General features: G+C 36.7%; 1 protein-coding gene across 29 annotated transcripts in view; it reads right to left on the bottom strand.

The window, feature by feature from the left end:
- Positions 1–23890, bottom strand: part of LOC134532555 (protein polybromo-1) — a 100503-nt gene extending 76613 nt beyond the window's left edge. For 20 of the 29 annotated variants that reach the window (XM_063369174.1, XM_063369217.1, XM_063369156.1 and 17 more), the window contains exons 1-10: positions 23718–23890; positions 12844–13035; positions 10330–10439; positions 9743–9862; positions 9174–9299; positions 5657–5788; positions 4460–4657; positions 3377–3651; positions 2551–2732; positions 1913–2025 (exon numbers count right to left, since the gene is read on the bottom strand). In XM_063369174.1, coding sequence (XP_063225244.1) covers positions 1913–2025; positions 2551–2732; positions 3377–3651; positions 4460–4657; positions 5657–5788; positions 9174–9299; positions 9743–9862; positions 10330–10439; positions 12844–13027 — 1440 coding nt within the window. In that variant the 5' untranslated portion in view covers positions 13028–13035; positions 23718–23890. Of the gene's footprint in view, positions 1–1912; positions 2026–2550; positions 2733–3376; positions 3652–4459; positions 4658–5656; positions 5789–9173; positions 9300–9742; positions 9863–10329; positions 10461–12843; positions 13036–23717 lie in introns of all 29 variants that reach the window. The other 9 variants (XM_063369327.1, XM_063369293.1, XM_063369085.1 and 6 more) reach the window with 6 other exon arrangements.
- Positions 23891–24538: the final 648 nt, after the last annotated feature.

The following is a 24538-nucleotide window of genomic DNA, read 5'->3' as shown; positions in this document are numbered from 1 at the left end:
TGATATTCAATTTGAAATTTGATTCAAATTAAGAAAAATGTGATTCTTTTAGTACTCGCCTCTGGTGTATAAACATATAACCTCGGTTAATAGCAAATTCCCGTATTCTCATGTTGTTCATGTTGCAAATAAACTAATAAGATGAAACGCGGACAATTTATTGTAGAATACTTTAAATTAATGCAGGGTGAGATAAATATACATAATGATTTCATTTTATGGAAAAGGTAAAATCATTTCCCCTTTTTCTTAAAATTTTTTCCCTCAAATCCAGAATCAGATAAAAATTAATTTTATGGCAAATGCAAAACACATCGAAACTTTTTCATTTCTCGGCAATTACGACCCCGATGAGATACAGAAATATAAACGTCCTAAAACGGTACTTGCTTACAGACTACCGTAGTGCACTGTGGTTGGCTGAGCCGAGAGTCCTTGGCCAATCACAGTGCAGAGCAGCTTTCCACGAGTTTACCTCAGCCCTGGTGTTGCGGTATGGCGAGAGAACACAGCCCTCTGCTTTAACATTAAGCTGGGCATTGCACAGTTATTTTTATTTTTAATTACCGGCGCTCTTAACACAAGTATTCTGGCAGTTCATAAACTTAAGACTAAGTAAGCTATTCTACAGCACGTACATCACAAATGTGTAGAAGTGTAGGCTAGGGCCTCGCAATAAAGGACTGGATAATTTCTCTAACCGACCGACTGCCTACTTGCTACAAGTTAAACTGCAGCTTTATCCTTTCCTGAGTGTGTCCCGATGCACCAACTTACGGTTAGACGATTTAAAATTAATTAACTCGTAGCTCCTGAAGCGTATATACTGGAGTTAGTGTTTTACAATGACAGATTGGATAATTTCGCTAAGTACTGACAGCCTTTTACAGGCGACCTGGTGCTCTGTCCCTTCTGGAGTGAGATCCAATGTGCCAGCTCGCGATTAATTAACAGAATTATTTTATATCCGCGCTCAACACATTCTTCCTTCCTAGCTTCAAGCACACGTGTCACGGGTACACATCCAGATACAAACAAACACCAATGAGGGCCGATGGGTCCAAGCTCCCAACCCCAGCATGGTTGAAACTTGCTGCCCCGACCAACTCTTCTTCCCGGACCGTCCTTCTTATCCTGTACTAAACCTGCCTGCTTAATGCTTGCGGTATTTATCCCCGCATGAAAGAGCCCAGGGTTTTCTCCTGTGTCCATACAGGTTTTACCTGGGCCCAACTTAACTAGTTATAGTCCAGATCTAAGATAGAGAAGTTAGTCACGGCATCAATTGCTGCCGTGGCTGGCCAATCCCGGAACAAAGCACACGATGCATGCTAACCTTTATGCATGGCTGAAACCCTGCATGACTAGGCGTAAAGGCTTCGACCTGGGACGTACTTAGTCTTCCCTAACCCAGACCTCTCCCAAACAAATACATTAAGTTTTTAGTTAGGGTAGGAAAAAAAAATACTGTAGTTTATAAGGGCACATTTTATATTCCTCCAGCCTCGCGGTAACGTGCATTCAAGAACACCAGTCGTATTTCTTACGCACCAATAAGCCGAGGAAAGGAACACTACTCTTGTATCCACGGAACTCTAGTGAAGACAGATATATGGTGATACATCCCATAAGCAGGGGCGACCCTTATTGTAAAAATGTTGGATTTTTGCCCCAGAATTAAAGGTGCAATCCATATGCAGGGGCAAACCTTATGTGGGTAAACATGGTATTTGTTTATTGTTTCCATCTTGGTAAGATAGCAAAAAAAATTTTTTAATACTTCCCTCTTTTTTACATTTTCCAGGTGTTTTCACAATTTTGTCCTGGTCCCTCGAAATATGTAAAAATGTGGTTTTACTGTAAATGTAGATAAGGTTACAACAAAAAAACATGCGAAACAAAAAGTGCTTACTTTGAGTTTTTTCTTAATCTGAGACAGTGATACGGGATTCTTTATCTCCTTGTAATAATCAGGGTAGTACCGCTTTGATGGAAGTTTCCAAAACGGTTCACTAAGTATGTGACCTGAAAAGAAAAAAAGAACATCACTATCATCACTGGACATTTAGACACTTTGATACCTAAATATTCTTCGATACTACATTGAAATGATAGTTTTGAGGACCCTTCTAACGAAGGCTATATTGAAAGAATCAACTTGTATTTTTTTTTGGCTTGTGCCAGCTACTTTGTTCAGTATGGACTTAAATCTCCGGAGGCCAGAGGGGCCCCACCCCCTTCCTGGAGTCAAAAACACCCCTCACCCAGGAGGCCTGATTGCGCTTGCAAAATCATAACTGTGAAAAGTGAATGACAAATGGAACCCTGAGGCCTCTTTCTATGGGTTTCACAAATGTTGCAGTGTCTCTATTTCATAAAAGTTTCTTTCATTTCAAAGTGCTTGGATATGAACAATCTACATGTTTATAAATTTGTCAGAAATTGTCTATGGTATATATATCTACGTGTGTATTTTTCCACCTCGGAAGAGGATCCCAGGGTAATAGCCCCCGTGTGTGGACATGATTCCAACAGCCGAGCGACGGATACCTGCTGGACTGCTGGCGTTCTTGACGGACTCGAAAAGCTGCCAGCGAGGATTGTCGGCGTCCTCAATCTCGGGCTCCTCGTCCATCTCTCCCTCGTCGCTGTCCTCGTCCTCATCCCGGAGCGCCGCGGTGATGGCGGACAGGGACTGGACACCCCTCAGCCGCTTGTTCCTGGAAGGACCACTGCCTGACTTATCACTGACCCCCTGGTTCGGACATCGGACGGCACCGGCCAACACCCTTGCGGAGGTGCTGTGGACGACACATCACTAGAGACCCGGAAAATTCGCGGGTTCAATGACCTCCAGGATAGACTCCAATATCCTCTACACACTCGGGCAAATGCCAACTGTTCATTGGCTGCTGACTTGTGAGTCGTCTCGACTGGGTGGCCTGTGATTCGACACTTCTATGAGTGAGGGTCTCTAATTGGCCCTCAGTCCTCCAGATTAACAGTGAACCAATGACAGAAGCAGCACTAAGGTATAATTATTTGAATTTTAGCATAACACGAAATGAACCCGCGAATTTCCCGGGTCTCTACACATCACTCATCAACTTAACAGAAGGGGAGTTAGCTGAAATATCATGGAAATTTTTATGGGCTATCTGTTTGCTTCATAATATGTAATACATAGTGGAATAAGTTGACCTTGTAACAAAATCAATTACTACAGAAAATAACGTGAATAAAATAATTATTATAATAACCTACCACGGATGTAAATCACATATTAATCAGAATCTTAGTAAGACATTCAACACACACACACACATTCAGTTATATTTCTTTAAAAAAGCCCTGTTCATTACATTCCATTACTTACCTGATCCTTTCGCTGGTCTTCCCTGGCACAAACTTGCCGTGCTCCAACTTTCCGTGCTCCACTTCTGTCTTTTTCCCTGTGATCACTTTACGCAGTGCTTTCGCGTCCTTATAGATCTGTGAGCCTGGTTCGTTGAACTGGCAGGCGTTCTTTGTCATCTGCAGCAAATCCTTCTCCATATCATTGATGCTGGTGTACTTGTTCTGCTGTATCTTTGTTGCTATCATTTTCAGATCAATAGGATTCTCTATAACATCATAGTACTCTGGATAGCGCTGAAAAAAAAAAAAAATTACACATTCACAAAACATTTTATTTACAGATATTTATTAATATTGACTATAAATTTCAATGACATCATTAAAAAGGAAAATATGTATATTGAGAAAACAGGTAAAATCTATAATATTTTGAGATGTGTCACCACCATTAAAGAAATAATTAATTGTCACGGAAATTTTAGGTTATCAAAATGACAAACTTGGTACTTTTAAATTTCGTATTCAATGATGAAAGTAATTTTATTCTAAAAACTACTAAATTACATTATCTGAACGAGCTTTGAAAAGGTATACTTTACAGAAATAACTGTTCAGTGAAGTACATTGTTTTCATATTTTACTTTAAAAAATCTAATGAGCACTAAGGAATAATTATTTTTGTGCACTACCATGCAATTACAATCTACAGCCCATAAATGTTTATTTAAAATCTTTATGATCAACCCCTAAAAAATTCTTATTTATTAATAACAATTATTTTTTTACCAATGTTACACCCAAGACCTATTATATTAACAATGCGGCTCATGAATGTTATTAGGGGTTTAATCTCAAAATATAAATCTAAAGTTTACATAAATGTATCTATGTATTAAATACTGTGAACTCATTTTAATTGTGAACCGTCTTGATTGAAATAAATGTCCGTAAACATATTTCAAAGGATGGGAAAACAATCATTTCGAATAACGTGCGCTCTTATGAAACCAAAAAAAAAAAAAAAAAAATATTTTACTAGCGCTCTGGAACCAACTAGCGGGTTACTTCGAAGGGCGGGTGCACACCCAGACGGAGGGGTCACCTTCTTGGAAGGCAGCAGCTGGAACACGGTGTGGAGCGGCCGGTTGTCAGAGTCTGTGGCGAGCATGACGGCGGTGAACAGCTCCTCGTACTGGTTCATGTCGTCGTCGGGGTTGTTGGAGGACGACTCGGAGTTCTCCCCCTCCGTCGCCTCCGAGTCCTGCTTCCTGGCCTCTGCCGCAGCCGCCGCGCGGCGCGCCTGCAAACACAGGTGCAAGCGCCATCGTGACACCACTGATGCGCCACTCTCGTGTGGTGAGGGTCGCGGGTACGATTCCCAAAATGACAAACTATCGAGCACCGAGTCAACTCGAGCGGGTTGTAGTGAACTATAACCTTGGAGGTCGCATCACGTTTAACCAATACGGGTCTGCAAGTTATGTATTCAAAAATATTTGACATTTGATGCAAACATTTCAAATAATTTTTTTTTAATCATTCATTGCCAACAGATAGGGACACGCACTTATTGCACTTGCCAGAATGCAAATTTTTATGCATATTACTGACTTTTTTTTTGCCGAAAAAGATATAGAGAATTTACTTCCAAAATCTCATAATACCAGCAAAATACCTTTTAAATATTAACTTACGTCGCTTTCCATGATCATCTTGGCCTGAAACCATGAAAAATGTCGGCAAACATGATTTTCTTAACTAATTTTTGGGTTTAATCCATCTGCATCATATGTTGTAGGAAAAACACGGCACCGTTACCAAAGACTGTGTTTGGTTGATGTACTGAGTTCTCTGTGCGGAGTTTTGCTTATAACAAACTAGTAAGAACCTCATTCCAGGAAATTCTGAAGTGTAACCACTGTCACCTGTCAACCCAGACATTTCACATGCAGTAAAAAAAAAAGAGGGGTTAAATAAGTCATACGTAACACAGTTTAGAGGCAGAGCGTGTGGTTTTTTCAACTAAGCTCTTCCACCCCTCGGCCTGGCATGTGATAATGAGGTTATGGTTCTCAGTGTTGGGTAGAGAAGGTACAAAACACGAGCACAGAAATAAAATGTAAAATTCTCGAAAAAGACGAAAAAAAATTAGAAAATCGTGTTTTGCCTTCAAAACATCACAATTTGCGTTATTTTTCGAGTTTATCAGGACAGTGATTTTTTTTCAGGTTCCTAGTTATGGATGATGATACTGAAAGTACGTTAAATTTTTTTTTTTATTCTTAACAGTGGGTCTTACCAGTTTGCCAACTTTCAGGATGATCTTTCCCTTGTGTTCTGCTCCACTCTCCTCCGAGTCCACCAGGCGATTCTTGTTGGCTACGAATAACTCCCACAGCTCACAAGCATCGCGGTACTCCTGCGAAGTCCTCTGGAACCAATTAAACAAGTTTTTACGCCACACTGTATGCACAGACTCATACACCATGTTGGTTTATTTATTTGTTTGTAAAAACATTCCTTAAGCCTATGATTTTGGTAGGTATCACAAAGCTACGGAACAAGTTGTTTATACATGAATCATTGTAACAAATACAATTTAAGTATCCCAAAGCATACTAAAATCAAAGTGAGACATTGAGAAACAATATCATCTCGTCACTACTATGATTTGTGGGGGTTTCCTGCAAATACATCACTATCCTTAGATCTTTTAAATTTTGTCTAATAAAAAATTGTTTCAGCCAAAAGTTTTACATAAAAATTATAAGATCTAAAACAATTTGAACGGATTTAATAGTGTTCCTAATAAGGAGTTAAGATTTTTTTTTTTAATTTTACCGCACTTTTTTCCAACCCTTTTGCAGCATAGTTTGTCTAATAAAAAATTGTTTAAGACAAAAGTTTTGGATAAAAATTATAAGATTAACACACATTCATACGAATTTGATTTGTGCCTAGGAAGGGAGTTATGATTTTTTCCCCCCCCCTCCAACCGTTGTTTTTTCATCCTCTTGCAGTTATGGTTGGTCGTACCAAAAATTTATTCAGGTAAAAGATTTTGGTATTACCCCTACGAATTATAATATGTTCAAACAGATGTGATATTTTACATATCATGGTAGTTACAGCTATTTTTTTTTTTTTTAATTTTCCCTACTTCTAACCCTTTTGGTCAACCAAGATTTTCCATTGCATGATTTTATGTGTTAGTTTGGAAGTGATTTGTGAATAATTGCGACAGTTATAATGTCCATAATATATATAGATAAACTTTTGAGGTGATGATGGTTTTGGGGTCTATGGACCCTATGAACCATGAAACGAAAAACAAAGAAGCACCAGTGAGGGTCACACTTGTCAATCCCTCTCATTCACTGACACAAAGACACTTCTGACTATGACAGCGAGGTTATTGGATGGAAAAGCTTGACAGTACAGTTCAAGGAAACTGAGGCATGACCACAGGCAAAATAATATGGTGAATAGTAGAGGTGGGTCGAAAAGTATTAACCTGATACTTTAGCACTGATACGTGCCTGTATCAGGAATGGCAAACGAGTACACTTGAAAAGTATCAAGTACTTTAGTATCAGTTCAGAATTCGCCTGGACAACACCACGGCCAATGTGCGCAGAACCCGATCACAGATGACGGTCACTTGGGCGGAGCTTGTGAAAGGGGAGGGAGCAGGAACGACGAATAAGGGATAAAGAAGGGAAATAATGTAGGGGAGGAAGCGCAGGGGAAGGCGTTGAAGGAGAGGCGCAAAGCAAAATTGTTACGAGTCGTTTGGTTATTGTCCCACATCAAAGTACGCTCAGTGCGCAGTGCGTGCACAGTCTCGTTCAATAATAAAACTAATGAAATTTTAATATTAAAAGGTACATTAATACAAGATATAATATTTATATTTGTGCACCTAACAGCTATGAAAATGCAAATAAATTCTCAGTTGACACTAATAACAGATGTAATCAACATATGGACTTTTTTTCCCGAAAACAATTAGTAACTAGTGTTTTCATACATTAAAAGATTACGATTTTATCAAAAATTAAAAAAAAAAAAAAAAAAAAAACAGATACGTACATTAGTGAGCATACTATATCAATGTTTACGTTTCAAATGTTTCTTCAGATTAGTCAGTTTTTGTTTACACAAATTACAATTAGCAAACTCATTATTTTCCGTAAAAAAATTCCACACAAATGAAGTCTTTTTCCTGCACTTATCCATTCCTTATTTCACTATAAAGATACTAACTACAAAGCATGACAGCCGGCAACAATGTACATGGTGGGAATTAATACACGGCCAGGACGAACTGCAGTGAATGTTGAACTGATTGATACTGGCTGTATCAGGCGGGCATGAGAGTAATAGAGGTAGAGAATTACCGGGCGTGATAAATAATGTATCAGAGACACCGATACCTCTTTACGCTGGTGATGACGGCACGGAGGATGTGTACCCTGTAACGAGAATGCTGATACCTTGTCGCTTCCTGGGACCGCTACTTCTCTGATACAAAAGTATCAGATACTTGTAACTAGATACATTACTGTATCAGTATCAGGTTGGAACAGAAACCGAAAATTGCTGTAACAACCCACCTCTAGTGAATAGTGGCGATGAAACTGAAATAACCGCAAAATGTCACTACGCTGCCAAACATTATTGAAATGAAAGTCGAAACACATCATAATACCGAAATATAGCAAAATTAGCCTTAATTACATGCTTATGGATATTAAAAAATACAATTAATTTTAGAAATATTTAGTTTATGTTTTTATTTAAAAACCTAAAATGTTATGTACTAAGTTAAAAAAAAAAAAATAGTTTCTATCTAGGTTTTTTCAAAATAAAGTAAATAAAAGCAGATACCATAAAGACAAGGGTAAAGGCCTACAGATAAACATAACAAGAAAATGAATATCTTCAACGATTTTGCGATTTTAACATTGCATTATGATTTTTTGATTATTGAATGTTTTAGTTGCAGATTTTTGTTTAACCTGTTCTCATCAATCTATGTAGTATTGTTTAATTTACACATTTGAAGGATCTCAACACGCATTGTTGAAGCAGTTGACCAATGCAATTGTACTTGATATCTACTTAATAACGATAAAGACGAAATCCACTACGTAATTATAATGTTGAAATATGCTTTTTTTTTATAACACCACAAAATCTTGACTCTAGCCAAGACTACATTTGCCCCTCTCCATAGAATACCAAAACAAGGATGGCCAGAATGGAAATTTCAAGCCAGTTCCTCTGGAACATGAGCTCCATGTGTTTTTAATAAACCCAGCTCCACTGCCTTGTAATGAAGATGTAACAGACTGAAAACACTGACTTATCAAAGCTCTGCGTGAGTATCATTGCTGGGCTATGTGAGACCCTAAAGCAGGAGGAATAGAAGCTGAACGACACCAGCTAAGTGTTAACAGTTTTTAACATCATAAGTAACTATTTTATTGCTCATTAATTAATATGTTAAGACAATAGGTTTTTTTTTTATATATATGTTGCAGGGGTAAATGTTGGTAACAGTTTTACAGTTTAAGTCACTTTTGACTAATGAATACATTTTGAACCCACACATTTCAGAGGAAAAAAATTGTCTTAATGAGGTCATGGTTTGAATGTGTGCTAAAAAAACCTGCTGAAGTCAAGATTACATCTTCTGTTTCTATCCCTACATCCTTCACAAGTGTGGCATTGTTAAGTGAGCAAAGTGAGTTGCGCATCTTGCACAACAAGAGTATGTAAACTGGTCGGTACAATATTACAATAAATTATACCTTGTAGAAAGCTTTTGCGTTATTGCAAATAAGTTGAATGTCAGTTGCTAAATCCTCTATGTCTTCATATTCATCTGTCTTCAGCTTCTGCTGCACCTTCAGCATGTCAATGGGATTTGACACTACCTGTCACATTACAAAAAAACATACACACATAAGTATATATATTTATTTATTTATACATACATGATTTTTTAACATAGTATTAATACCCATATTTCCCAGAAAAACATCCCAACTTTTTTTAGCATAAAATATAAACACATACTAGCATCTTTTTAAGTAGTACCCTGTACATAAAGTACCTAAAAAATTCAGCTTCCCGAAAAGACAACACCGTAGGTTGATTATACATAGCTAATGCTTGTAACTCACATTCCAATAAGTGTGCATGTATATGTATATATATATATATATATATATATATATATATCAGATGAAATTTTGTTTATTAAGAAATAGAAAGGAAATAAAAGCTAAACTGGGTTAAAATAACTTTGGGAACTCATTGCGTGACTACCAAACACACTTCATTAACATTGTATATTCACAGAAAAATCAGTTTTTACCTCATAGTAGGCAGGCTCCTGTCTGCGTTTTGGAGCTCTGATGAAAGAGTCACACAGTAAAGTCCCATCGTCCTTCTTATAATTCCTGATCGTGTCATACAACTGCTGACACAACTCCGACTGGAACAAACACTCAGTTATTCACTGCACTCTGATGAACAGCCATATCCATAAATAAAAACAGCATGTCTACATTAGCATTATAATATTGAGACTACAAATGAATCATTAATTAAATTTTGTTAAATCATTCATTAATTAAATTGTGTTTAAAAAAAAATGCCTTATAAAAATTCTAAAAGGATTAATCATTTGCCACATTCATAATCGGTTTCGACCTTCTTCAATGAGATCTGGCACACGATTATAAAAATTTCTTTATAAGGCTACAAAAAAATTTATGTCAATAAACCTCCCTATGCGTTCCCAAATTTAAAAAAAAAAAGGTGTGGTACTTTTTCTAACACAATTTTTACTCGTAAAGATAAAGGTTATTTACAGATGTAAAAAATGAAAGCAGCCAACTTATGTCTAACATAGGCTACAGTATTACACGTGTATTACACTGGTAAAGTAAAGCAACTTACGGGGTCCAGTTTCTTCTTTTTCCGAGCCGGCTCAGGCACAGAGTCGGTATCTGCATCCTCTTCCTGCCTGCTCGCTACAGACGAAGTCCTTCGTCGCTTGTTCATCTCTCCTGGCGACAGGAAGGAAGGAACTGTGACAGTTGCACACGTCAGGTCAGTAGCAACTTGCCATATTGCCTCTTGATTAGCCCAACATCATGTCGATTACGTTTTACGAAAATAAAGGACTACTTTGCAGACTATCAAAAATTTTAATTACAACATCCATGTTCACCTAGGTGGCTACATTTGAATCACAAGATGCCCAGGTTATCTTAGGAGGCTATGCTTAAACCATGGATGGTCCAAAAAGTATGATCAATTCCTGGTGCTTCTTATGCAGCAAAAAATAATCCTTAGTCTCGAGGCTGGACATTAAACGCAGGTGGCTAAGCGCAGTTCAGCCCACTTACGACACAGTCGACAATAAGACTTGCATGTCAAGAGATGAACACCAGTGATGCCTCGCTAGGCAAGGAAACCATTTATTGTGCATATTAAACCATTCCCCCTCATCCCCTCTTAAAGTGGAAGCGGAAGAAGAGATGGAACTTGAAAGAAGTAATGGAAATTAAATAAGAGAAAGAAGTTAAATAGCATTGGAAGTGAAACAGGAGAAGGAAAAGGAGGAATATATCAAGTGTATATATATATATATATATATATATATATATATATATATATATATATATATATATATATATATGTAAAAAAAAAAAAAGAAAACAAAAGGGAGCGACAGGAAGATAAAAACAGTTTTGTCCACTTAGACAAGTAGTTTTCTAGCTTTGATGAGATTGCAGAAAGATTACTTGAATTTATGCATCAAGTGAAATGAGTTCACTTTTTAGAAAAATACATATACATTTGACAGAATGCCAAATGAAACTAAAAAGTTTTAAAGGCAAAACTAAAATAATACGTAAGCATCATTCAATATCATTAGAACATGCTTTTATTATACTCACTAATTAGTAATACTCGTAGCATGCGTTAGTCTTTATCTAGAACTCTCCATGGTTGATAATTTTGTCCTTTAAAACAGAATACTGCCAAAATTTTCAGCTCCCACACTGCTGTTTTTTACATGCGGCAAAAGAATATATAGTGTTTGGAAACCAGGGAATAGAACTTCATATGCCAGGTTCCAAAAAAGTGTGAAGATATTGTAAATACTTTATAGGTGATGTTGCCTACCGTATGCATGCTGCATTGACTGCACTCATCACAAATGAAATGTCAATGCATCCACTTGGGATCCGAATGAGATGCTATCGAGCAAAGAACAGTTTTCTAAATCTGCAGACGTAAGCCTTTTGATTTTCAAAGAACACAATAAATGTCTGAGAGTTGCTTGTCTCATTTCCCCATGTCCACTGAAAAGTAACACACCTACCACACACCACCTAGTAAGACAAGTTCTGCTCAGGAGTACCTAATCTGTCACTGGGAGAAAAAAGTAACTAGAACAAAAAAATATTTAGTGTCTCTTGCATAAATACTTACAATTATTCATTAAATCATCAAACCAATACATTACCAAAACACACAGATTAACAAAATAGCAAATAAAATATATATATATAAAAAAATTGGGAAACTACAATTAGGTTACCTTCTGAAAACAACGTGTAGCCAAATTGCAATAAAATTGAAGGAAATAGAAAAATAAAGTACCCAAAAAGTTTAACTGATATTCCACTCATAAGAATAATAACATGACGGTGTTACATTTCCTGGTACTACCAGATGTAGTATTGTCAAAGACACAACCTTTGAAAGACTGGATATACATCTTGCATGCTTTTTTTTATATCTACATTTGCTACCTCATTTGGAATGAAGGAAAATCTAAACCTCCAAATTTCTTTATTTACACTCAAACGTCTATTATCTTGCTTGTGATGCTAGTTTTATAAATGCTTGGCGAAATCTCACCTAGCTAAACTACTTTCTACCTACTTTAGTGTTCTATTTGTTCTACGAAAATAGTATAAGAATAGAGTGTGTCACAATTGTTACCCCATTTATCACCTTCACCATCCTGCCAGTTTGTAAAACATGCTGCCCGACTGCCAGTCACGCAGTGAAAGTGTTAACAGTCACCACATTTCCTGGACTTTTCTACGAGGATGAAAAAAATGTTAATCAAAAACAAAGATTAAAAAAAAAAAAAAATATTTTACGAAATTCTACAATCATTTTGCAACAAAAGTGATTTTAGGAAAATTCATGCAAGGGTTCCTTCCCTAAGACCTTGAACGTTCAACAAAAGGATTCAATTAAATGAAGAAATGCAATAAATGTACTCGTCTACTGGTCAAAATTCGGAACTACTTGTACTAGTCTGTGAAAACCCAAAGAGCCCAACGGAAAAGTCATCCTACCACAGCCTCAACTTAAGAGAATTCCAAGTCCACAGACTCTACCGGGAAGAAGACTTTTTCGAAGTCGTGGGTGTTGAAGAGGACTCACCCAGTAGCTCTAGCCTGCCAGGGGACACGTCAAAGTCACCGGGCGACTTCCGCGCCAGTTTCCGGATTCTCGTGCGGAGGACCTCGATTTTCTCAGTCTCGGACACGGCCTCCCCTGCCTCCGTGAGCAATCTAGTCAGTGCCGCCTTGCTAAGTCTTTGGATCCACGAGGTTCCTGCCGACATGGTGAATACTGAAATTAGCACAAAAATCGCACGGAGCTGTATCAGACTGGGTGCAGCGAAAGGAAAGAAAATGCCTATCTGCCGTTCCTTTAAAAAAAAAAAAATTAATTAAAAAATATATATAATATATTTGTTGAGCACCTACTAACTTGCAAAACTAAAGTTCGGTTGAAAACAGAACAAAAATACAATAAGGTGCATGTGGTGATCTGAGTCCTGTATATTATTTTGGCAAAATAAAATTAATGAAAATGGCACTGCTAATCTATTAACACTTCTTAGGAGTTTTCCTGATATGTAGTTCAAAGTTCTAATTTGTTTCTAAGCAATTAAATAGAATTGGAGAAAAGGATGATTGTAAATAAGTTAGGAATTACTTATATATTAATAAAATTAATCTCTAACAGTTATCAGAAATATTTTTCTTGAAGACTTTCAGTTAATTCTGAAAAACAAGCAAATCGACTTCTAAATTACAATATTTCCTTTGGGCTTTTCTCTGCTCTTTGAAGATTACTTTCATCTAATACAATTAAAAAAAAATTCTCTCTGATATTGTATTAAGAAATAAGTCTTCTTGGTGTGGAAAAGTAAATTTCGTGGCTGCGGTCCTGGCATTGCCGATTAATAAACATTATTGGCATTTCATCTACAATAAGTTGATTGCAGTAGTTGGTGTTAAGCCCAAACGAGGCAAACAGGAGTCGTTTTGTCATCGTCCAAGCATGTAAGTATTTGGTTTGTACCTTGAGTTCGTGGGAGGAAATCATGGGATTTATTGGCAGCAATAAATGATCTTTTCATCAGACTTTTCGGTACCATTTTCAAATAAATTTTCTTTCTGGAAGCAACAAACCTTTGTTTTCGTATGTGTTGTGAATTATTTGGAACAGTGTTATGATCAAAATATGGCAGCCTTGGTGCTTATGTGAATTTCCAGTAAAGGATAATAAAAAGCAGAAACAATCAGCATTTGTTCTCAAGAGACTTCATTTTCACAGTAAGTCAATTCGAGGAAAGGTTTTTACGAAATTTGAACCATATTTTCAAACCCAACAAATTCTTAAAGTGTTGTTTTCATGTATGTGCAATTCAGACCAATTTTGAGCTAGCTGGGAGGTTTGGGTTGTAACAAGACATTTGAAGACAAAAACTCTTTAATTTTAAGTGTAACACCTACTCCTGGCATTATGCATACGTTTATTAATGCTAAAATAAAAATCAGGGATTTCACAATACATTAAGTAAGATTTTACAGTTCTCATGAATGACTTAGGACATGTTGAGAACAAACATTAAGTTTATTTTGTGAACCTTATTTAATGTGCAACAATGAGAAGGTCATGTAGATTGATGAGGGGCTTAATTAGTTGTTACACACAATATCTTACTGTAGCGTTGTGTAATTGACATATTTGTGTGTGTGTGTGTGTGTGTGTGTGTATATATATGTATGTATATATATATATAGTATATATATATATATATAAGTAGTTCTACATTTGAATTAAAAATTTCACTTTGCAAATTCACATTTACTGTTATTTAAATTATGAATGACGATAATAGAAAAAAATAAAGTTATTTATCTTAAAATTTACTGCTGTGAACATTTATGAAACTTTAAATGTTTGTTCCTCGACTTTGAAACCACCCTTCGCCTCTGGAACAGAAGTTCCCATAAGCTATAAGAAGTGTTCACAGTCGCTAATCTCAAACCCCTGAAGAATCTTTGATGGCCGCGATCAGTGAGGTATCTTGGCAAGAGTGGATGAAGATGAGTTTTACCTTCAGTCACAACTCCTTAATTTACAAGCACAAAATGGTTCGGAGTAAAATTTTTTTTGAACTTCTATGGTTTACGTTTGTGATATATTATCCTCATTCAACTATTTAACCCATGCAAGCTTAGTTGTAATTGACATTGCCGTCTGCAGGTATTATTATTTTTATTTGAAGAATACTTTGTTGTTTTGATGAATAGGCCCATGAGACTTGCTGCATTTTTAAAATTATTATATAAAGACGGGAATGAGCTCTTCACTTATCTAACCATACTGGAAACACACCGAGCTCCTTCACGTCAAGTTAAATTAAGGATATGGTACCTGGATACCTGGCCTAGGAAACCCCCATTTTTAGAACCAAGGTTATGTATCTACAACATACAGGATGTGATATACTGACTTATTACTTCCACTCTTTGGAAGTAACGAATTACAGGAGCAAACTGACTAAAAACAGATAACATAATACTTTCTCGTATATTAACTATTAGCCAATTCCAGCAACTGCTCTAGCCTGCACTCTCAAGTGCAGAAGTTGGTAAACACTGAAAGTTGCTGCTTATTAGAACCAAGTGAGATAAATATACTAAATAAATACATAGCACCAGCATGTAAAAACAATGCTAAGTTGTTTGCTAAATGGGGCATTGAAATACGTTTGTTTGTTTGTTTATCGTCTTTATTGGTGGCGAAGTTAAGGCGTTACGCCTTCTCTTACACTTAACCACTTTTCTGCAATTACATCAAAGATTTGAATATTAAAAACTAAGCATGATATAGACTAAATATTAAGAGAACAAATTAAAATTTTAACTTAATGTTCAAATATTAACTATTACAAAATATTCAACCATAACTAATTATAAAGTAATTAAATACTAAGCATAGACATACATAAAAAGGAAAATAATTAAACATACAGCAAAAAGTATCAAAACCGAAAAAAAAAAGAAAAAAAACATTAGGTGCTACTACATTAAAACCAGTCACTCGCACATTCACACACAGAATCAAGCAGTAGGGTAGCAGTGAAGTGGTCATGGTAAGCAGTTGTTACAAAGATGTTTTTTCAGCCTGTACTTAAAGGATGCTAGATTTTTTGTTTGCCTTGTCGCTTGGTCTAATTTATTCCAGAGCCTGCTACTCACGGTTGCAAAAGATCCCGACAGACATTTGGATGAGTGCACTGGGATAGATAGCATTGGGTTGCGTGTGGATCGCGTGTCATGGCTATGGTAACTATGTAGGTAATTAATACCGGCTGACATATAATGAGGTGATACCTGCTGCAGCACCTTATAAGCAAGGATAAGTATGTGCATTTTGCGTCTTTGTGCGAGAGTGAGCCATTTTAACTGCTGGTAGTATTGGGTTAGATGATCACGTAATTTAAGGTTAAAAATGTATCTTACGCAGCAGTTTTGGAGCTTCTGTAGTCGCTTAGCTAGTTTATCAGTTAGATCAGGAAAGAGGACATCGCAGTAATCAAAGTGGGGCATAATTAATGTTTGAACAAGCATGGTTTTAATACTAAGTGGAAGCAAATTTTTTAACCGTCGTAAGCAGTGAAGGGAAAAATGTACCTTCTTACAAATTTGCATTATCTGCTCCCTCCAGGTTAAGGTTGTGTTTATCAGGACTCCCAGATTTCTTACGACGTTAGAGAACTGAATATCAACTCCTTGGAGCGTTAAGTTACAGTATTTGTTAGGAATTAATTCAGTGAGCTTTTGAGGAGAACCAATTAATATTGCTTGGGTTTTATTTGCATTCAGCCTGAGTTTATTAACTTTTGCCCACTTAGAGACAGAATCGAGATCATCATTGACAGAACAAATTGACTGATTGATATTGGTTGCTTTTGCGTGAATATATATTTGCACATCATCGGCATACATGTGGTATTGGCAATGTTTTAAGCATTTAGGTAGATCATTTATGAATATAGTAAATAAAAGTGGCCCAAGAATTGAACCCTGAGGGACACCTGCTACTATTGGGAGCCACATGGATACTTCGGTATTGAGAACGACACGTTGGTAACGACCACCTAGGTAGGAATTGAACCATGTACAAACACTATGAGAAAAATTATATTGAATTGACATTTTTCGTACAATAAGATTGTGATCTACTGAATCAAATGCTTTACTAAAGTCAAGCAACGTTAGGATCGTTATTTCACGCCTATCAATAGCATGACGTATGCTATCAGTAACATTAATGAGGGCAGTAGTGGTACTGTGGCCGGGTCTAAATCCTGATTGGAAGGTATCTAAAAAATTTCTCTGTAACAGGTAAGCATAGGTTTGTTTGTGCACCAGATGTTCAAAGGCTTTGGAGACAGTTGGCAAGATGCTTATAGGGCGAAAATCTTTAGCTGTCTCAGGAGACTTAATTTTTGGTATGGGCTTTATGTGTGAATACTTCCACTCTGTCGGGTATTTACCTATTGTAAGGGATACGTTAAAAATATGTTCTAATGCAGGGACTACAAAAGGTAAAATAATTTCCAGCATTTTAATTGATATTTGGTCGTTACCAATTGCATTACTTTTGATGCGACGCAAGGCTTTCGCGACATCTAGACATGACACAGGAGAGAAGAAAAACTTATCTTCAGAATACTCAGAGTTGTTAGGTACGAATGTGTCAGACGATTTGGTTGTGGACGGGATTGACGTATCTGTATGCTGGCTAACGAAAAATGAATTTAACTGGTTTGCTGTTAAATTATGATTTTTAAGATCAGAATCTTTCTGTGATGAGTTAATACCCGCTGTTCTAAGACTAGCCCACAATTTCTTAGGCTCAGAACGAAACTCGTAGAGACCGTACAAATGTTTTCGTTTGGCTGTTCTGACAGCTTGAGTACACTGGTTCCTGAGTTTTCTGTAAATTTCAAACATTTCACCTTTAAGAGACGAGTTGTGTTTTCTTTCTGTTTTGAAAATTCAAAACGCATGGTCTCGTTTTGCCATTAATTTACGGATGACAGGTGTCATCCACGGAGAGGGGGGGCGCGTTATACGCTTACGAACGACAGGAGCATGTTGGTCAAAAATATAGGTAACTATCTCATTAAAAGTGTTAACTTTTCCGTCAATAGTACTGCATAACAGAATGTTATGCCACGGAGCGTTTGCAGCCTCATCTATAACTTTGTCAGTATTGATGTTTCTTAAGCTCCTGTAAGTTACGATCCTGGGGGAGAACTTGGGGACTTTTAAGGAATATGTTACAAAAATGAGGTCATGGTGGGAGAGACCAGGCGCTGCAAGTTGTCCATGGTTCAGAACTCTTTCTAAGTTAGATGCTATGATTAAATCAATCCACGTGCTAGTTTTTTCAGTATGATGAGTAGGCAAATGTTGGCAGATGCTAAGGTTAGAAGAAGCGAGCATATTTCTCAGATAGCGCGTATGACTCGTTTCATTAAGAATATTAGTGTTAAAATCACCCAAAATTATGACATGTTCATACATCGAGACAGCTGACATAATAGCTGTTTCAAGTTCATCACCATAGTTAATTTTAGGGGGCTTGTAAACTACTCCTAACAACACTCTCTGGCTGTTGACAATAGCCTCCAGGAACAGGTACTCGGGCCCAGGCAGACTCTCGGGTAGGGAGGTTGAGACAATTTTAGTTTTAATGTCATTACGTACAAATATGGCCACTCCTCCACCACGTTTGTAAGTTCTGTCATTTCTAATTAGCTCATATCCATGGAGAGAGACAAGGCTATCTGCAAGGGATGGGACTAGCCATGTCTCAGACACTAGAATAGCGTGGAATGACAAAGAGGAGAAAATATCTCGGAACTCGTCGCCTGTGAAAATTGCAGAGTCAAAGGCTTCCAGGAAATAAAATCTAATAACAAAAAGTGAAATATTGATTAGATTAAGTCAGCTACTTTAATAACACGTAAAATCTTTGTTCAAATTGTAATTTAAACGTTACTAATGTACCTGATATAACATACCCTTCATTTTTGTAAATATCCGCCTCAATTTCCAAAACCTGCAGCTCTATAATCTTCACTAGTAAAAAAATCACTTTAAATATTTAAATGCTACCTTTAGGAAAAATGGTACTAAGTCTCGATTTAGTTAATTTTTCCCACTTGACTTAGATCCAATGAGTTGCAACTTACACTATTTTACCCAGCGTTTTTTTTTTAGTAGATTTCAAAGAAAGACTACCTATTGTAGCCATTATCATGAAGCGACTTTCAGAACTTTTTTTTTACTTTACATAATTTAGCGTTTAATGGTCTGTTACGTTAACAGTATTAACGTACATGAAGATACTGTCTACAGGTGTTTGCCTAGCAGCACACTGAATACTCATGTATGCCAACATATACATGGGCTCCGTTGTAGGACAATACTGCTGAATGGTTTGTAACAACTAGTAATTAGCTAAGCAGTAGTTCCTGTTGTTTTATAAAGATTGTTGTCTAGTAATATATTGTTACGAACGTTGAGAGACAAGACCGCGATGCCGGGTTCGGAGCTGGCTGGCAGCCCCGCACTGTCACTTGACGTCATGCGCCATCCATTGACGTAAGACATGCCATGCGTGCCTGCCCGGATTGCAAGGGTCGTCGCTACCCCCCTCCTCCTCTCCGATCCCCGCACGACGCCCTGCCTCGGCGCCGGACAGCCTTCGGGAATCCCACGGGCCATCGCGCGAGCTGCCGATGCGTCGGGTCGGCACAGGATGACGCGACTGGCCCCAGCCGCGCTCGTCACTTCTAGAAGGGCGCCAGGGTCTATATAAGCCTGGACGCTGGCCTCCGCGGGAGTTGCTCGGCGAGTTTGGAGTGAGCTCCTCCTCTGCGAAGAGAGTTTTTGGGTGGCGAGAGTGCCGCGGGGTGCGGTGGAGTCCCGAGCGAAACGTCAAGCGGATCCTCGGCAAAGGGAAGTGCGACGGTGGCGACGGTGGTCCACGAGAAGTGCTGCGGCGAGAGTTGCGCGAGGGGTGCGGCCCAGCGAGGTGTGTGGTGTGTGAGGACTTGATATACTGAGTGCGAGTCATTGATCAGTAGGCATTTTAAGTTAAGATTATTCATTAGTGTCGTAAATATTAGCAGTCAATAAAACTGCGCAATAAAATAAAATAATTGGGCTATCCCTATACGAACCCAGTTCTTCCCTCTCAACGATTATTGAAATTGTAACAATATGTTTAACACATATTTTAGTGTGTATTTATAAATGTTTGCATATTATTTACTGTAGCCCCCACGTAATATTTTGAATGTTAATACAGGGCCTATTGTCTTTTGGTCATCCATAGCTTCTTATTTACTGGTTTGTGCAAGCTATATATAAATTTTTTTATACTTTGCTAAAGAGTAATCTAATTAAGAGATTAATAATGTCCAGTATTTTGACAGCATAGGAGGTTATGTGTATCATAGCAGTGCCTTGTTCACTTGCATGCAATAAAGACACATTTATTTACAACTGCTTCTTTCAGGCTAATGTGTATGTATGTATGTATTAAGGCTCTCTACTAACTGCTAAATTGTTTGCCCGAAGAATACTGATTCATGGAGTTGAGCCGTGTAAAGATTTTCATAACACTGTATCATATGCATTGCACATATATTTAATTATCGTCAGTTGTAATAAACATTTTATGGTTGCCTCTTAGCACTGAAGGATTTTATGAACATTTTATCTACTGTAATTTTTCTCAGATCACATCTTCCAAACCAATACATAAAATATACTAATGGCAAATCTTGGTTGAATTCGCTAATGGGAAAAATCTGAACAAAGGAGTATAAATGGGGAAGGTTTTATGAAAAACAGAAAATTGCCATAACTCCAGTAAGTATAAAGTTATTAATTATAGCTTGTTAGAGTAATACAAATTTTTTTTTGTCAAAATATATACGACAACCATAACTGCAAGGGGCGTAAAAAAAGATGGGTTAGAGGACAAAAATATACAATAACTTCCTTAGTAGCCACACCATCTTATATGTAACATTTATTATAAAGTTCTAAATACTATCCAAAGCTTTTGTCAACAACAAATTTTGACAAAACGAACTCCAAGGGGTTAAAAATCAGGGGTTGAAATAATAAAAAAACTTAACTTATGTAATGTATTCACTATTAAATCTGTTGTTTATTTTAAACTTTCTGAATATTAACTAAAACATTTGAATAAAATTTTGATATGACCAACTATTACTGCAAGAGGTGAAAAATAAAAAACAATGATCGAAGGACAAAGGTGATCCATCAAATTCGAAACTTTTTATTGTAAAAATCCTACAGATTATTTACAATTTTGATGAGACAAACTATTACTGCAATGGATTGAAAAACAACAGGGTTGAAGTAAAAAAAACTCCTCACTACCTATTTTGTTCCAACTTACTTCCTTAACAGTATATAAAACCTTAGCCGAAAAAAGAATTTTATATGATAACTTATTAGAGAAAGGGTTAAATATAGCGTTTGAAGTTAAAAAACAAAAAAATTATTCACGACTACCTTAGTAAGGTATGAAATTCTTTCTAACGTACGCAATTCTGGATGCAAAAAATTAAAAACATTTTAACATTTTCACTGTATAGAACAGAGAAAATGTGTTGGTTTGTAAATTGTTTGACTTCAACTGACTTGAGAAGTGTATTCTCACTCGTGATTCCGGAATCCGATTACACAAGTCTGTATGTCGCTGCCGTTGCCATGATACTAATATGTTATCACCCGTAGTAAAATATACCCAGTACTTATTGACTAATGCAGTATTATTTAAACTGCATGTAACCAATAGAGGTTTTGGGCCAAGGTGGATCAGTGTGGATTAACGAGTTCAGTAAATGTGGGATTGCAGATGTTACTGACATTTTGCATCATCACGTCTATACCTGGAAACAGTCACGGTGTCGAACACATTATCCTTAATGAAAAAACCATAGTTGCGAAAACTACGCAACTTGGAAATTTCACAAAAAAAGCCTTGGTATGCTTAGAAGACCAGCGGGATGTTGGTCAAGGAAAAGTCAAGGCAGATGAAGAGAATGAGAAAGATCCCAGCATTAGCCACAATTTCATTACTGGCAGAGGATTTAAACCACCACATCAAACGATGTACCTAACTTCAAAACAAGCATGGAACAAGATCCATACACTATTTGAAAATTCTCTGGCCTCACTACAAAAGTCTGGTTGTTGTGTCGGCTAATCTTCACTCGCTCGGATAATTGGAAATCCGTATGTGAATGAAGTAACTTCAACAGCACAATGACTACATGATATGGAGTTTGAGGTATCCGATGAATGGGTTATGACTTTATTGCTAGCAGGTCTCCCAGAAAAGTGAACAACCCTTGATAATGGCCTTGGAGAGCTTATGTGTACCAATTAAAGTGACACAAAATCAAATTGCTACAAGATGTAAAATCCAGTTCAAGCCAAGCTCAATTCCCAATATCAATACATACAGCACTCTACAGTAATAGATTGCCACAGAACAACATTGATACAGCACTCTACAGTAATCAATTGCAGTGGAACACATTTACACAGCATTCTACAATTGGACGCTGTGGAACAACTGTGATATACCACTCTACAGTAATTGATCGCCATGTAACAACATTGATAGAGCACTCTACAGTAACCGATTGCTGTGGAACAACACTGATACAGCATTCTACAGTAATTTATCGCCATGGAACAACATACAAAACAAATCATCTGCAGTGCCTCATAAAATTCAGGAAATTCGGTAAAATTTTTATGTTGCAGCTTTACAAAAAATAATAATAAAATTCTGAAAATGGTAATACTCGGATATCGCTGCTTTTTAGAACGAAAAGAAAAAATCTGAAAACATTGTTTTCACACACTACACATGTCCCAAAATTTATCCTGAAAGGATGGTTTTTAATTCCTACTGGTTCGTGAAAAACAACATTATAAGCTTACATTACAATATCTGTGCATTTTTTGCAGCACTGCCATTGTTTTCTTTCCCGTGTGGATGTATTTGGAATTTATCTCCGCCGGGTTTAATGAAAAGAGGAAGTTAAAGAGCATATAATAAAAGTATTTTCGGATTTTTAACATTTTTTTTCGCAAATACCGCTAAACTACATATTTACCGACTGTTGTGAATGTTAGGTTTGCCAATCCTGTTATTCTCTGTATACAAGAACGTTTATCTTGATCTGCGTACAAGCAAACACTGTCGGGAGCTGAGTCAAATGCACAGGTATTGTAATGTATGGCATATATTGTGATTTCTCAGAAACCAATACGAATTTAAAGATGCTGTTTGTACAAACAGGATCGTCTTTAGTGTTCGAAAAAAATATTTTCGAAATTTTAATTTCAATTTACAGAAAAGCCGCGACGTAAGAATATTACCATTTCAAACGGTACAATTACAAAAATTACAGTTTGAATTCACAAACACATTGAACTGCTTACGTACTTCATTAAAAAATTATACGTTAAAATACAATTGGATAATGTCACACATATTCATTGCCCCTGCGAACAATGTTCCTCCGTCAGATATTTTCAAAATCAATTATATTTTGTTCATTATAAAGCTTTGCATCACAAAACATCCAAATATATTCTTTATTTGAATTTTATGTTAAAATACAACTGGATACGTAATAAGGAATAATTTTATATATATATATATATATATATAAAGAGCTAACCGGTACGACCTATATATCTTTATCATCTTTATCTATATTTATGAAAACCAATGAGGACCAATCACGCTACGGTAAAAATAATGTGTTTACGGGTCTTATCACACTATTAATACTCAAAATGCGTGGTTACAGTTGTTATTAAAAAGCAAAATTCATTGGTATTCTAGTTCTAAACTAACGACGGAAATTAACATACGCTTATCTGCAAGTCTTCCAGAGTGTCGAAGAATGATGAAGCTGAAATCTAACAATAAGAGTATATGAAAATAAAAAATAAAAACCTATATTTCACCCGAAACCAAACAATCCAAACGTCAACAAAATAAACATGTCACATCATCACCACACAAACAACATGGTCACTATCGTAGAGTGTTTGGAAACCATAGAAAAATGTACGTGAATATTAAGCTATTTATTAACAATAAAATTTTACTCGTTTAAGTTGGAATGAGTGCTATCGAAGTTTAACCTAGCTGTACAACTTGACTTGCGCATAAACTAATGTTATCATTTAAAATACAGTAAAGTCAGTTTACTATAAACGCTAATTAACGCTTAAGTTTAGTGAATCCGTTAATTTAGTTTTCTACTGACATTTAATGACAGTATAAATAACATTTAGATAAGTACATTTAGAATTTAGCCATTTGGACTAGCGAGGAAAAAAGGTCCATGAAAAGGCAGTGTTATGGGCAGCTTGTGCTAACAACTGAACTAAAATGCTAATTCAAAATAATCTGAACCACGAGGTGTAAGTATGTCTCTATTCAATCTCACTGTCTGTCGTGTTAGGGAAGCCTACAACTCACGTAGTTTCGGTTCCCTGCAAGAATTTCCGAATATTTCCGGTTTTGCGTTTTGGTATTAACGTCACTTCAGCCGCTAAATCAATGAAAACAAGCATATTGTGACTGACCTAACATAACCTAACCCTTCGATTTTTTTAATTTCAATATTTGAGAGAAATCCGAAGTTGCACGAACGAGGTAGGGAACCGAAACTATGTGAGTTGTA

This window comes from Bacillus rossius, chromosome 1 (genome assembly GCF_032445375.1).
Source record: "Bacillus rossius redtenbacheri isolate Brsri chromosome 1, Brsri_v3, whole genome shotgun sequence".
In the NCBI taxonomy this organism is placed as follows: Eukaryota; Metazoa; Arthropoda; class Insecta; order Phasmatodea; family Bacillidae; genus Bacillus; species Bacillus rossius.
This window is presented reverse-complemented; position numbering and strand designations above follow the sequence as displayed.